Raw genomic sequence first — 16,293 nt, forward strand, 5'->3', positions numbered from 1 at the left:
TTCAAAGCAATTTGGTTTATATGATTAGTACTATATGATTGGTGCATTTCTTGTTTATGATTAATTCCAGATTGATTCAACACTAACCTTTTTCTACACCTCATAAAGAACTAATCAATCAAGGAAGTGGTCTTGCTATTTAACTTCCTTTATTATACAATCTTTACATTTTCAGAATTATTTTATGATTGAACAGGCAAAGAAGAGGGTGCAATAATCTTTTAAACAACACACAATTTTACATAAAATACTTCCTCAGTTATGATATTACTACAAAGGACTCTTATTCTCACATTTATTTCACCAATTTTTTTTTATGGATGTCTTTGGTGGTAAATAAAAACAACAAGAATAGAAGCTCACAGTTGCAGATGACTAGACCTGCAACACAACAGCGACAAACAAGAATAAAATACCACAAGATCAGCAGAAAACCTCAGGTGAGGATGAGGCAACAGGAACTTGAAAAGAATTTGAACTCCAATCAGCATTTTCCCGGCATTTGATCCCAGTAGCCGTCGCCTGGTTTGGCCCGATGATTGAAGTTTCAGTAAATTTCGATACCCTAGCATCAGCAGCTGTCTTGAGCCGGTACCTCTCAGCCCTAGATCCAATCACCTGACCTAGAATAGATGCTGCTATGGTGAATGCCATGGCTGCCTTTGGCATCAGCACAGATTTCCTGAGCATGCCTATGAATGGTACAGCAGCATGGACAGCAACGAACCATGATGGCGAGAATTTTTCAGTGTGTTCCCTCCATATTCCTAGAGGTACATTAGCCGCCATTCCCAGAAGGCCGATAGCGAGCACTTTTGCAGGCAGGGGCTGTGGCCTCAGGTTTTTGGCAAAAGCGGTTTTTGCTAGAGCGCTCCTGGCAGCCACAATTGCAGGAGGGCACCTATACTTCATGCCGGGAGGGGGCTGAAGGGCCTTTGCTACAAGTGGAAGCACACCACTCACGGCTCGATAGGACTTTGCAATGGGGCAGTTCCCTTTTTGCAACCAATCGTCGCTCATTGCTTCATGGTCTGATTTCCCTCCCTGTATTCAAACATAAACATCTTTAACCATTGCTTCATCAAGATTATTAGTATTAATATTGTAATCAGTCGACTATGCATAGCCGGTAGCTTAAGAAGATAATTTTACCTTAGAAGACTCCTTTTTTGAAGGTTTTGGTTTCTTGTTGTCTTTCCCCCACTTTTCAAAGAAAGCATCAAAACCAAAAGGTCCCCCTGCACCAAAACCAGAGAGGCTGATGGTGGCAGCTTTAGCTGCCAAGGGGTTAAATTGAGCTGGTGACTGTTCGGGCTGAGACTTCTGGGTCGGAACAAATGACCTTCCGGAAAGCGGAACAACACCATTTTGCCCATGGAAGAGCCTGAATGCCATGTCAAAATTTGGACCATCCTCAAATATGGGACCCTTCCCATCCCGTGCCTAATATGAGCAAGACATAGGAGACAAGGGAACCTATTAGCTTTGGAGCATAAAATAATGGAGAGCAAGATGATGCTTAGATCATGATATGGGCGAATATGGAAATTGTAAGAGATGTATACGACTTACAGGAATAGGGAAAGCCATTGATGATGTAAAGGAGAAGTTAGTTGGTTCATTGATGTTCCTCAGAAATGGACACTTGAAAATGTCCATGTCAAAATTTGATGATTCCCTGTTTGAGTTTCCAAAGAAAAAATCCATTCTAGAAATGTAATAACCTGCAACTTGAAACAAGCATAACAAAATAAATGTTGAAACAAGATATTGATTGCTACGGAAACTGTCGAAAGCATAGCAGATAGCTTTAAAAAAAACAATTTATGGCTCCAAAGTAAAGATTTCTATTGCAATCTATTTAAACACCTATCCTCAGAGCATCTTTAGAAAATAAAATTTCCGATCATAAAACAATTCTCCATTCGATATCAATCAATAATCAAGTAGGTATCTAGGATGTATCCAAAACTCAGAGAAAACTGAACACCTCATTACTCAACCAAAATGATTACAGATGAATATGTCACCCAAAATGAATATTTCCAGGATAACAAACGAAATTCAGGCAGAACATGAGTAGCGTTCGATGCAGTTCATAAATCCTCTACTGCACCTAGAGCTTGTAAACCCAAATAACATAAATAACTGCTTCTAAACTTCAAATTTCAGCAAAATATGAGCCCATTAATAATTAGGCCATTTTTCCTCATCAATTGTTAAGCCTAACACCCTTCAATTGAACTAGACTCTAACACACTTCAGTTAAATCAGACCTTATTATTATCAACCCAAAAGCTCAACCCAAAAGCTCAACCTAGCCAATTATGCTTTTCTTCTAATTTTCTACAAACCTAACCAATCTACCAAAACAGAAACAAAATACTGATAAAATCACCCCAAAAAAAAACTTAGAATTGTGGCAAACAAATATAAATAAAAGGTCAAATAAGAGAAAACCCATAAAGATAAGATAGAACTTGCATGCTCGTTGACTAGAAAAGTACGCATTATACCCATTCAAGAGTTTCAGAAAATCATCTATCAGAGATTCGATTCTAAACTACCGCCAAAACAACGAAACTGCCACCATCGATTCAGAACTCGATAAAATCGAAGTGTAATTGCAAAGGGAGGCATAAAAACGAAATAGGAGATCATTACCTTCGGAATACCAAGGAGATAACGGATGGACGCTACACAATCAGAATCCCTCGAGCAAAATTGGATCTTGAGAGAGAGAAAAGAGGGGGATTGGGGAATTCGGAGTAGGTGAGGACGGAAGAGAGGAGAAAAATGGCGAAGTCGTACAAAAGTTGGAATTTTTGTCAGAATGAGAGTGAAACGACGTCGTATGGGGCTTAACTACTCCACACGCCAATTGAGAGGGCGCGTGGGAGGCGAATGACTATATTTTATTTTCTCCAAAAACATTTAATATTGATATAAATTCGTATAAATTATTTTGATTGAATTTGAAATTATTAAGTCAATATTGGGTAGCTAATTCATTAATGTTTTTGGTCGCCCACTACCTGGGGTGTTGTCAAATATGGTGTGTAATATGGATAATAGTCGATTTGATATATTTTGTGGGAAATTTGTAAGTATTGATCAAATGCTTTTAGAGCCTCTGCAATGGTGGCGCCGTAACCCGCGTCCGTCCGCGCCGCTGGCACGGACGTGTCTCGCCGCTGCGCTCGCGCCGTGCCAGCGAGCAGGTGACGTGGCGGTACGCGATTGGGCAACGGCCCTTTGAATATTTTTTTTATTTAAAATTCGTTAATTAATTATAAATAATGATAAAAATAAAAAAAATTATTTTCCAAATCCCAAAAATATTGCTGTTTTTTTGCCCATTTTTCTGAATTTTTCTGATTTTTTTTTATTTTTTTCCCCCAAAATCATCTATAAATACACACATTCATCATCCATTTATCACATCAAATCATCTCTCATTCATCTCTCATTCATAATTCTCATACAAACTATCAACACATTCATCCATCACTCAAAACCTCAAATGGATTTCACCCATCTCATGGCGGAAGCGGAGCGCGAAGAACAAGAATACTACAAACAACATCGTGCCGCTTACGAAGCATATGTCGCGGCGAATACCCCCGCTCCTCCTCCTCAACGAACTAGATCAACTCGCCGCTACATCCATCGGGACCGGGAGGGAGCCCACAAAAGGCTCGTTGTTGACTACTTTGCCGACCAGCCGCGGTTTCCGGCAGATTACTTCAGGCGCCGTTTTCGCATGTCAAAGTGCTTGTTTATGCGAATTGTCAACACATTGTCCGCACGTGTTGAATTCTTCCAAACAGGTCCAGATGCAGCCTGCCGGCAAAGTATCACGCCGTTGCAGAAGTGTACGTGTGCCATCCGACAACTCGCTACTGGGCATACGACCGACATCTTCGACGAGTATTTGCATATCGGTGAGTCCACTGGAATCCTTTGTCTAAAGAATTTTTGCGATGGCGTTCGTTCAGCCTTCGGGGATGAATTCCTTCGGGTACCCACCACCGATGATTGCCAACGGTTGCTTCGTCTTCACGAATCAGTCCATGGCTTTCCCGGAATGCTTGGCAGCTTTGACTGCATGCATTGGAGGTGGAAGAATTGCCCGACTGCTTGGAGGGGGCAACACTTAAGCGGTCACAAAGGCGGCGGCCCAACACTTATCCTTGAGGCGGTCGCCGACCACCGCCTATGGATTTGGCATGCATATTTCGGCGTTGCCGGAGCCAACAACGACTTGAACGTGCTCTATTCGTCACCCCTCTTCAATGATGTGATGAATGGTGTAGCACCGGCGATCGACTTCACCGTCAACGGAACTACACACCACATGAGTTACTATCTCGCCGATGGTATCTACCCAAGGTGGTCGACTTTCGTGAAGACGCTCAGCAACCCGCACGACCCGAGACGGGTTCTTTTTGCGCAGCGTCAAGAGTCCGCGCGGAAAGACGTCGAAAGAGCCTTCGGGGTGTTTCAAGCCCGATTCAACATTGTGAAGGCCTCGGCTCGGCTGTGGTACATGAATAATATCGCCGACGTCATGTTCACCTGTATTATCTTACACAACATGATTATAGCCGACGAAGGGCCGAGGGCGACTAGCTTCTACGACGAGGATGAAGCCGGAAGCTCAACAGCGAGGTCTCCCCCACGCCGAGGTGAGCATACAACGGTTGGCCAGAGGATCGAGACAAGGCACACAATGCGCGATACCAGAACCCACATTCAGCTACAAGAAGACCTAATCAAACACATGTGGACGAAATTCGGCAACGAGTAGTGGTTTTTTAAATTTTTAGTATTTTAATTATGTAATTTTTAATTTTTAGGATTTTAATTATGTCATTTTTATTTTATTTGTCATTTGTAATATTATTTAGGTTTTCTTAATGAATTTTAGTATTATGAAAATGTTTTTGTTTAATTGAATTTTAAATTAATTGTGCTCGTCTTTGTGGAAGAACACAGATGTGGGTGTTGTGCTCTTGCCAGAGAACAGGCAGAAAAAGTGGGGCCGGGCCCACAACCGTGCCGCTGGCAAGAGCACGGTTGTGGATGCTCTTAATTTAAATAACAAATGTGACCAAAGGCTGAGAAATTTAAATTCTTAAAACTCATGAATTTATCATGTAGTCCATCTACCAAAATGTTTATTGTGTATTGTCTCAATTCTATTTGGTTAGTTCTATGGAAATACATAATTTAGCTGCAACTTTCTAGATTAAATTAAATAAGTGTTATTCGTTGTTTAATCTGACGTAGAGATGAAAAAGTAAATCATAAAAATGCTATAAAAGTGGGCAACAAACAAGATACGTATAAATAACACAGTACTTACTAAAATACTTCTCCACGCTAATAAAATTAAAACCCATTTGAGTAAAATCAAGTTAAAACCCATGTGGTTTTAAATTTTAATAGTAATTGGGATAAAAATTATAGTAATACTATGTTTTGTTAAACTCAAGTCCTTTGACAAAGCATATTAACATAATAATATTACAATATGAATTGGACATACAAAGTCTTATCACTTATGGGACATATCACATATATATGTGACTGATGATAAATATGGAGTACTACAGTGTATTTTTGTTTTAATTGGATCATATAGTATAAACAAAATGGTTACATAAGTAGTAGTAATAAATAAATATAACTATACAAAACAAGCCATCCAAATTAGAATTTCTATACAATAAAAAATAAAAAATAATTGAAACATTTTCTGGAGTTCACACACAAAATGTCAAAAATAACTCCGTATTCAATCCGTACCAACCAAACGATGACTTCCGTTATCCTGGCGCGACCAACCGCCGACGCCGCATCCCAACGACCTCGCCAACACGCTGGTGAAGTGCGATCTCCCCCTAAAACTTGACTTAAACATCTCCCACTGCCCCTTCCTCCCGCTCTCCCCCGCCGCCGCCTGCTTCCCCTGCCTCTGCTTGATCGCGCTCAGCTCCATCTCCGGCTTGAATTTCACCGGCCCGAACATGAACATCCTCCTCCTCGACTTCGCCGACATCGACGTCAGCGAGCTTATGTTCACCCTCTGCACGTGGTACTCCACGTCGGGGCTCTTCGGCCGCATGATCAGCTCGCCGGAGAATCGAGCCGTCGCGGAGAGGCGGCGCTGGTCGGAGTCAGGGGAGGAGGACTTGTTGCGGAGGGATTTGGATTTGACGGTGGCGAAGTAGTCGCGCTTCTGGTACTCGTTGAGCTCGTCTTCCTCGTCGTCGCCATCTTCGTGGATGATCTTGCCGCAGAAAACGATGTCGTTGTGGTAGGAATGAGGTGGCGCAGGCGTGGGGTCGGAGGAGGAGAATTCGAAGAGGAGGTTGGGGCAGGGAGAGGTGGTGGAGGGATTGTTTAGTGGGGTGGGGAGATTGCTGAAAGAGAGCCTGTGAGGCTCTTCTTCTTCTTTTTCTTGTTGAAGAGAGAGAGAGGCGTAGTTTTCTTCTTCCATGGAGATATCTGTGTATGTGAGAAGCTTGCCAAGGTGAAATGATTGGTTTGAGTGTTGTGGTAACATTGCATTTGCATGAATATATACTGAGTTTTTGGGGGTAGGGTAGGGTAGGGTAGGGTAGGGTGGGGTGGTAAGTTTCTTTGTTGCTACTATTTCAAAATGTTTGTGTGGAATTGGTCCTCCTATGCTAAAATATCTCTAATTACTTAATTAGTACAAGTAGTAGTAGGAGTAGTATATTTTGTTGACTTGTGACGCACGTACAACTTTTAGTAGTAGTATGAGTATTGGATTTGCATATTTCAACGAGTGAAAACTTTGTATTGAAAATATTGTATTTCCTTCTTTTCATAAAAGTGCGCTATGCCTATAAATTTTAATAAAAGTGGAGTAGTAATTAGATAAATATAAGGGTTTAATCATTTTAATTATTACTCTCTTCGTCCCAAGGAAGATGACCCCTTCTTTGGGCGACACGAGATTTTATACTCCCTCTATTCATGATTAAATGTCTCATATTTGATCGGCGCGGGTTTTAAAAAATTATTTGACTTTATATAGGAAAATGGGTAGAAAAATTAGTGGAATGTAAGTATTACTTTTATATATTGGTTATAATAAAATATGAGTGAAATGAGTTAGTGGAATGTAGGATCCACTTACCAAATAGAGTTGGGACATTTAATAGTGGACAGGCGAAAATGAAAAAATTGGGCGTTTAATGGTGGACGGATGAAGTACAACTTTATTTTGTGTGTGGAGTGAATAGAGTAAAGTAGGAAATATGGAATAAAGTAGAAATAAATATGTTTTCATTTTTAGTAATAAATCATCTTGATTGTGACAAACTAAAAAGAAAAATGGATCAACTTCAGTAGGAAGGATGGAGTAATAAAAAATTGGATATATATATATATATATATATATATATATATATATATATATATATATATATACGTTTATGTCTTATTATGAGATATGAGTGAATAAGTTAGTGAAATTTATAATCAATTTATTAAAAATAATAAAAGTAAAATGATAGTGTGTATATTTTATCGTTTACATCCATTTTCGTTAAAATGAGACATTGTATGGTATTAGATTATTAGATGATGGATCCGCGAATTTCTGATGTTAGTAAATGCTGGTAGAGAATGAAGATTACGACACAAAGAATTTACGTGGTTCGATTTACTGAAGTAAATCTACGTCCACGGGAAGAAGGGAGGGCAAGATTGTATTGCTTGATCTGGGATTACAGCTTACAACACAGACTTGCTATATGGTATTTTATCTCTAGAGAGCTTAACCTTTTTCTATCTGATCTAAGTTCTATTTATACATTGAACTAAGATCGTGGTTTGCAGCCCCACTAACAAGATCGTGGGTGAGCAATAACTGCTCAATAACTGCTTCGTACCACTAAATAGATCGTGGGTATAGCGGAGGTCGTGGAGGCCTTTCATGAGTCCACTAACTCCTAGTTCGGTCGAATGCTGAGACCGAACTGCTGGACTTTACCGATCAGCTCTTGCCGATCTGAGAGGAGAGCTTGACTGGTCGGCTTTTACCGAGCTGTAGGCTGAGTCCGAACTCTTTGGTCGTGCCGAACTCTTTGGTGCCGAACAGATACTCTTTCTTGGGCTCTGGGCTGATGGGCCGTCACTGTTATTGGGCTTGCCATTAGGGTTTAGTTCGTACCCCATCACTACCCCCCCGAAAAGCGAAGTGAATCACTTCGGCGAGGTGAGTCACTTCGGCATTCTGGATAATGGTAAGGGGGAGGCTGACGTCAGGGGACGTGCCTTGCGCGTGCCTGCATTAAATGCGACAGTAAAATCCGGCCGTTGAATCCTGAAAAGGTGGGATTCGAAACAGCGCAACGATCTCGAAATCTTTCCCGAATCTGATAAATATGCTCTTTCTTCCTCATTTGAACACCTTTGCTGTTGCGTCTTCTATACTCTCTCTTTCTCGAGAAATTTTCTTCCGCTTTCAAGAGCTTCTTCAGACTTTCTTCACCTTCAAAAAGTAAGAAAAATGTCTTCTTCTTCTTCTTCGGAGTCGGGTAGCAGTAGGAGAGGCGGTAAGGGGTCTTCTGGCCGGAAAGAGTCCGGGGAGAAGACCGTAGAGTATTTCCATAGTATTTTGAGTAAGGATACTGTGATATCCCTACCCGAAAAATACTTTTTTCCTGGGGGGAAGGTGGTGGTACCTGACGGTGATCATAGGGCTGACTCCCCGCCGGAGGGTTACGCCACCGTGTACGAGGCCTGCTTAGAATGCGGGCTTCGTTTCCCCCTCCCTTCTGCCTTTATAGATTTACTAGATTTTTTTCAGCTTCCTTTAGGCCAGGTGACTCCGAACTCTTGGAGGCACTTGTCGGCCTTCGCTGCCGAACTCCGTAGGTTAGGAAGGGATTTGTCTTTGAAGGCGATCCTTAAATTCTTTCAATTTAAGAGGAAGGGGTCTTGGTTTTACTTGATCCCTGTACAGCCCTTTAGGGCCTTTTGTAAAACGAAGTGGCCGAAGTGGCAAAACCGCTTCTTCTATTATGATAGGACCGCGGCTCCTAGTTTTCCTTGGAGAGGGCCGAAGTCTGTTATCCGTCATCCTCGGCCTGAACCGTTGGACGAGCTCGATGGCGAGCTCAACAAGATTCCCATAGTTAGGAAACAATACACGGAGTCTGAGCTCGTCAAGGGCGACGTCGTGTTCGACATCTCGTCTTCGGACGAAGAGGCCGAGGGTGAGGATTTCTCTTTATCTTTATGCTCTACTGCTTTAACGAACAAAATCTGACTTTGCTTTCTTGCTGTTTGGCAGTGTACATGCTGAATAAGGCTATCCGAAAGTCCTCCGAGCTTGTGGAGCCGGAGAGGCAGAGAGCCCCTCGCTCGGCATCTGAAGCCGAGGAGAATCCGAAGAGGCAAAAAACCTCTTCTTCGGATCCGAAAGTGCCGGAGTCGTGTTCGGCTAAAGGGAAGGGGAAATTTCATGAGTCCCCAAGAGTGCCGGGGAAAGACCTGGTCATCTCCGAGGTGGTTGCAGACATCCCGGAACGCGTCCCTGAGCCTTTTCAATGGCCGACAAATTTTGTGGAGGTAAGCTTTCTGACTTGGCTTCTTTTCCACATTTTTTGATGGCCATTCTGTTGAGTTTTTTCCTTGTTCATCTTCAGAGAGCCAAGCTCGTCTCCGTGGAGCTCTCCAAAGCATCCCACGACTACGAGGAGATGCAGAAGAAGTTGCATCTTGCTCGTAGTCTGGCCGAACAGGCTGAGGCCAAATTTGAGAGGGCCCGAGCTGCTAGGATCTCGGCTCAGGATGAAGCCCGGTCAGCCAAAAACCAGCTCATCATCCTGCAAGAGCAGACGAAGCACCGGGAGGCTCAGAAGGAGGCTGCCGCCGTGGCTGCCCAGGGGGAGGCTCTCCGTGTTTACACGGAGACTCTTTTTGAGCAGCCAGTTCTCGGCCTTTGTCGGTAGTCTGGTAAGGCTAATTACCGATAAGGGCGAGCAGGGGGCCGACGTCGTGCTGCCTCTGTACAGCCGTGAGATAGCAGCTCGGCTTCAGAATCTGCCGCTCCTTGAGGAGCTCGCTTCATCCTCGGTCCTGCTTTCTGCAGACCGAGTCCGGAGTTGTCGAGCTGATCGGGACGAGAACCTGGAGGCTATCTTTGCCTCCGTGGGACCCGTTTCACCCGCTTCGACTTACAACGGAGAGGGTGAGGCCGAGTCGCTGGAGCTGGAGGCCGAAGTCGAGCGGGCCGGGCATCCGGAGAAGGAAGCCGATCAGGAGGCGGAGGCGAGGCCGGCAGGATGCGAGGCCGAGGCTGAGGTAGCTCAGGAGAAAGAAGCTGAACCAGACCGAGGATCCGGAGACGAAGCTGGCGGAGTATGATTTCGTCTCCCTTCTCTTAGTCTAGTTTCTTCCTTGTAAAATGGCCTTGAAGCCCTCCTAGTGTAAAAAATTTTCCTTGTGAATGAAAAATTCTCTACACTTGTCTTCGTATAGCTTTTCGTAACTTTGACCGGACTCGTCTTTGGTCTGATGAAATAAACATCTTTGACCGGACTCGTCTTTGGTCTGATGAAATAAACATCTTTGACCGGACTCGTCTTTGGTCTGATGAAATAAACATCTTTGACCGGACTCGTCTTTGGTCTGATGAAATAAACATCTTTGACCGGACTTGGTTTGTGTTCTAATTTGGCGATTTTTGTCGCCGGGATCGAACTTTCCCTTGTCCTAATTCGGCGAGTTTTATCGCGTGGATCGGACTTTCCCAGTTAACCGAAGTGGTCTTATGCAGTAAACCTCTTTGACTAGACATGGTCGTCCCCGGTCTTATGAGGTAAACTTCTTTGACCGAACTTGGTCGTCCTAATTCGGCGAGGTTTATCGCGTGGATCGGACTTTCCCTTATTGCAGTTCGTTTCAGACGAAGTGCTTATTTCTTAAGCCGAATTGTGGTCTTGTATCTTCCTGAGAAGCTTGGACTCACAATCGTTGGCTTATTGCAGTTCGTTTCAGACGAAGTGCTTGTTAAGCTGAATTGCGGTCTTGTATCCTCCTTGGAAGCTTGGACTCACAATCGTTGGCTTATTGCAGTTCGTTTCAGACGGACTGCTTGTTAAGCTGAATTGTGGTCTTATATCCTCCTTAGAAGCTTGGACTCACAATAGTCTTTAATAATCGATCTAAAAAGGGGATCAGTCTTTAAAGAACGATATACCTTGGTACCATTTGTAAGAGACGACAAGCACATAGAGACAAAACACATAGAGAAAAAATGAAAAAGATGAAAGAAAAAAACTTTAAACTTTTTATAAAACGACAAGTAAAAGGTACAAGTAAAAAACAAACAAATAAAAACATATACCCCTACGACCGAACTAGACACGAGACGGACTGACCGGACCTTTGTCTCTTACAAGTGGAACTTCTTGAGGTTGGAGACGTGCCATGTTCGGGGTACTTGTTCTCCTGACATGTGAGTCAATTTATAAGACCCTTTGCCGAGGACTTCTGACACCCGATATGGACCCTCCCATGTGGGTTCGAGTTTGCCCAGCTTTTCTGCTCGGCTTACTTCGTTGTTTCTCAAGACGAGATCTCCCACTTGAAATTGAAGCTTTTTCACCCTTTGGTTATAATACCGGGCTACTTGCTCCTTATACTTGGCTGCTTTTATGCACGCCAATTCTCTTCTTTCTTCGGCGAGATCTAGTTCTGCTCTCAGTCCGTCGTCATTCATTTCTGCGGAGAAATTTAGAGTTCGGGGACTGGGTACGCCGATCTCCACCGGAATTACGGCTTCAGTGCCATACACCAGACTATACGGAGTTTCACCGTTGGAGGTTTTGGGTGTAGTTCGGTAGGACCATAGGACTTGAGGGAGATTTTCTACCCATTGTCCTTTGGCTTGTTCTAACCGAGCTTTTAACCCTTTCACCAGAATCCGGTTCGTTACTTCCGTTTGTCCGTTTGCTTGGGGATGGGAGACCGAAGTGAACCGCTGTTGAATGTTCAGCTCTTGGCACCAATTCTTGAACGTCTTGTCGGTGAACTGAGTCCCATTATCCGAGATGAGGATGTGGGGTATGCCAAATCGGCACACTATGTTCTTCCAGACGAAGTCCAATGCCTTTGAGCTCGTTATCGTAGCTAATGGTTCCGCCTCCACCCACTTCGTGAAGTAGTCCACGGCAACGATAAGGAATTTCATTTGCCGAGGAGCTTGAGGAAGTGGTCCCACTATGTCTATGCCCCATTGCATGAAAGGCCAAGGGCTTTGCATAGTGTATAGATCGGTCTGCGGCATCCTTGGGACATTTGCATGAATTTGGCACTTCGTACACTTCTTGACGAGCTGCACTGCCTCTTGTACCATGGTTGGCCAATAATATCCCCATCTCAGAACTTTTTTAGCTAAAGCTCTGGCTCCGATGTGGCTACCGCACGACCCTTCATGAACTTCTCTGAGGATGTAGTCCGTCTCTTCTGGTCCTACGCACCGCAATAACGGCTGGAGGTAAGACTTTCTAAAGAGGACTCCTTCATGAAGTTCGTACCGAAGTGCTCGGCACGTGATCTTCCGAGCCTCTCTCTTATCCTCGGGCAATTGTCCTTGATCCAGATACTGCAAGATCGGCGTCATCCAGTTCGGCGAGCTGGATACTGAATGTACCTCGGCTTCATCAATGCTTCGATGCATTAATTCTTCCGCCTTTGAGCTCGGATCTGAGGCCAACTTACTTAAGGTATCTGCTCGGCTATTTTCCGCTCTAGGAATGCGGATTATCCGAAAATAGGAGAAACTTCGGCTGATGCTTCGCGCTTTGTCCAAATACTTCTTCATTCTCTCGTCACGAGCTTCACTTGTACCCAACATGTGATTTACTATGACTTGTGAATCACAATGGACTTTGAGAGATTTGACGAGCAGACTTTGCGCTAACTGGAGTCCGGCCAGGAGGGCTTCGTACTCGGCTTCATTATTAGTAGTGGGGAATAGGAACCGAAGTGAGTAGGTTACCTCGTGTCCGTCGGGAGCGACAAGTAGAATACCAGCTCCACTTCCCATCTTGTTTGAAGCTCCATCTACGAATCCGCTCCAGCAGTCCGGCGGCTCTACTTCGGATTCCAAGGGCTGTGCTAGTTCGGCATTGGCAGAATTCTTCTGTTCGGCAATAACAGGAATTGCTTGATCGAACTTTGCTTCCGCAAGAAAATCTGCCAAGGCTTGTCCCTTGATGGCTTTCCGAGGTAGATATTCAATTGTGTGCTCTCCCAACTCTATAGCCCACTTGGCGATTCTGCCTGATGCTTCTGGTTTGGTCAACACTTGCCGAAGTGGCAGATCAGTTAAGACGCATACCTTGTGAGCATAGAAGTATGGCCGCAGTCTCCTTGCTGCATTTACTAATGCCAGAGCAATCTTTTCCAGTGGTTGATACCTGGTTTCTGGACCTCTTAATGCTCGGCTTGTAAAATAGATGGGAAGCTGCTTTAGGCCTTCTTCTCGTACAAGCACCGCGCTGATGGTTTGATCCGATGCCGCTAAGTATAAGAATATTACTTCGGCTTCGGTTGGAGCAGAGAGAATAGGAAGCTCGGCTAGATAACTTTTGAGCTCGTCAAAGGCCTTTTTCTGCTCGGCTCCCCACTCGAACTTTGGTGCCTTTTTCAACACCGTGAAGAACGGCAGTTGCTTTTCGGCTGCTTGAGAAAGGAATCGATTCAGTGCGGCTAGACATCCGGTTAGCCTTTGCACGTCATGTATGGACTTCGGCATCGCCATGTTTTGAACAACTTGAACTTTTGAGGGGTTTGCCTTGAGTCCGTCCTTTGAAACCCAACAACCCAGAAACTTTCCCGAATCTACCAAAAAGGTACACTTTTGGGGATTAAGTTTGAGGTTGGCTTTCTTGAGCACGTTGAGAGTGGACTTGAGGTTGTGCTCGTACTCCGAAGTGCTTTTGCTTTTGACGACTATATCGTCAACATACACTTCGACCTCCTTTCCAATCAGGTGCCGAAAAAGCTTGTCTACCATCCTTTGATAAGTGGCTCCGGCATTCTTTAAACCGAATGGCATCTTTTTATAAGCGAAAATGCCGAAATCAGTAATGAAGGCCGTTTTTGAAGCGTCAATCTCATCCATTAAAACTTGATGGTATCCTTTGTACAGATCAAGAAAACAAAAAATTTCAAAGCCTATCAAAGCTTCTACTTTTTTATCTATGTTCGGAAGGGGATAGCAATCTTTGGGACAGTGCTTATTTAGATCGGTGAAATCTATGCACATCCGCCATCCTCCTTCCTTTTTCTTGATCATGACAGGATTGGCCACCCACGAAGGATACTTCACTTCGAATAACACATCCGCCTTCAATAATTGACGGACTTCGTCATGGATGACTTGACTTCGTTCTGCCGCAAAGAGTCTTTGCTTCTGTTTTATCGGCCGGACTGAAGGATCAATATTTAACCGATGAGTGATTACCTCGGGGGGCACTCCGGTCATGTCCAACGGAGACCATGCAAAGACGTCTTTATACTCCTTGAGGAGCTGGATGGTTTTTTCCCGAAGTAGGGGCGTTCCCGCGAAGCCGATCTTAACCGTTCTGGATGGATCGTCTTCGTACAGCTGAACTGTCATCGAGTTCGGCTCCGGTATGACTTCGGTCATCGCCTCTGACTCCGGCTGCTGTGATTGCTATGCTTGGTGGTGCCGATCTGACTGCTCGGCACTTCTAAGCGCAATTTGCAGACATTCCTTTGCTCTCTTTTGGTCACCTCGGATGACCGCTATCCCTCCTTTAGTAGGGATCTTGATGGTGAGGTGATAGGTGGAGCAAACGGCCCGAACTGTGTTGAGCCAGTCTCTTCCCAGGATGACGTTGTACGGGGACCGAGCTTTCACCACGAAAAACTCAATCATCGTACTGGAGCTAGTAGGCGCTTTCCCCACCGTGATCGGAAGGCTGATAATACCTTCAGGGCGGGTGTCCTCCTGGGTGAAGCTCTTCAGGGGAAGCGGAGCCGGACTGAGCCGAGCTGGGTCCACTTCTAGTTTGTCGAAGCACTCTTTAAAAAGAATGCTAACCGACGCTCCTGTATCCACAAACACCCTGTGGATCAGTTTGTTTGCCACTCCGGCTTGGATGACAATGGCGTCTTGGTGAGGAGAGATGGCCGGGACGGGATCAGCAGCCGAGAACGTAATCACTTCGTCCTGCTTCAGCCTTTTATGCGTTGGCTCCTCTCGATTGGAGCCTCTGCGTTCTGACTTTAGGGACGACTTGGTCTTCCCGGCAGGGAGCGCGTCAATAGTCTGGATTACTCCATCATATTGCGGCTCGTCATCGTCTTCGGGATCCGGCTGCCTTTTCGGATCCTGAGGAGCGCAGTTCGCACCACTCTGCTTTTTATTCTTCTTTGGCTGCTTGCTTCGGTATTTTTTCAATGTCCCTGCCTTCACAAGAACATCGATACCTGCAGCCAAGTTTCTGCACTCCTCAGTATCGTGACCGTGGTCTTGATGGTAGGAGCAGTAGCTATCCTGTGGTCGGCGCGCGGCTGATTTCGTCATCCGCTTTGGCTTTTCGAATAGGTCAGAGTGCAGTTCGAAAATTTCCGCTCTCGGCTTGTTCAGCGGTACGAACTGAGCGGGCGACTTCTCGGGATTGAGACGAGGTCCCAATCTGTCTTGCACCGGAGCCCTTTGAATTCTTTCAAATGGAGTCCGGCGAGGATGCCCCTGATCGCTATGATCGGGCTTCCTTCTGTCTCCTCGGGTCGATGAGCTGTCTAACGACCGTTTGCGACGGTCTGCCTCATCGGCCCGGGAGTACTGGTCCGCAATGTCCCACATTTCCTGAGCTGTCTGCGGACCGCACTCAACGAGCTTCCTGTAGAGAGCTCCGGGCAGGATTCCATTTTGGAATGCCGAGATGACAAGCAGATCGTTGAGATCGTCTACTTGCAGGCATTCCTTGTGGAATCTTGTCATAAAGTCGCTGATTTTTTCGTCGCGACCTTGACGAATGGAAAGCAGCTGAGCCGAAGTGATTCGGGCTTCCGCTTTCTGAAAGAACCTCCTGTGGAAGGCATCCATTAGATCTCGGTAAGATCTGATGCTGCCCTGGGGGAGGCTATCGAACCACCTTCTCGCGTTCCCGATGAGCAGCTCGGGAAACAGCTTGCACATGTGGACCTCGTTGAGACCCTGGTTCGCCATGTTATATTGATAGCGCCCCAAGAAATCGTGAGGGTCCA

At 44.9% G+C, this 16,293-nt stretch overlaps 1 protein-coding gene across 3 annotated transcripts; it reads right to left on the bottom strand.

Moving 5' to 3' along the window:
- Positions 1-219: 219 nt before the first annotated feature.
- On the bottom strand, positions 220-2,826 carry LOC121748522. Of its 3 annotated transcripts, none has more exons than XM_042142938.1 (4): positions 2,665-2,826; positions 1,573-1,678; positions 1,153-1,443; positions 220-1,044 (listed from the first exon to the last, which is right to left on the bottom strand). In XM_042142938.1, the coding sequence occupies exons 2-4, from the start codon at positions 1,657-1,659 to the stop codon at positions 424-426; spliced, it is 999 nt and encodes a 332-aa protein (XP_041998872.1). In that variant the 5' UTR covers positions 1,660-1,678; positions 2,665-2,826; the 3' UTR covers positions 220-423. The 3 variants fall into 3 exon arrangements, with proteins under 3 accessions (XP_041998872.1, XP_041998870.1, XP_041998871.1); XM_042142936.1 differs by having other exon boundaries at positions 1,573-1,724; XM_042142937.1 differs by having other exon boundaries at positions 1,573-1,731.
- Between the last annotated feature and the right edge of the window lie 13,467 nt (positions 2,827-16,293).

This window comes from Salvia splendens, chromosome 9 (assembly GCF_004379255.2).
Source record: "Salvia splendens isolate huo1 chromosome 9, SspV2, whole genome shotgun sequence".
Lineage (NCBI taxonomy): Eukaryota > Viridiplantae > Streptophyta > Magnoliopsida > Lamiales > Lamiaceae > Salvia > Salvia splendens.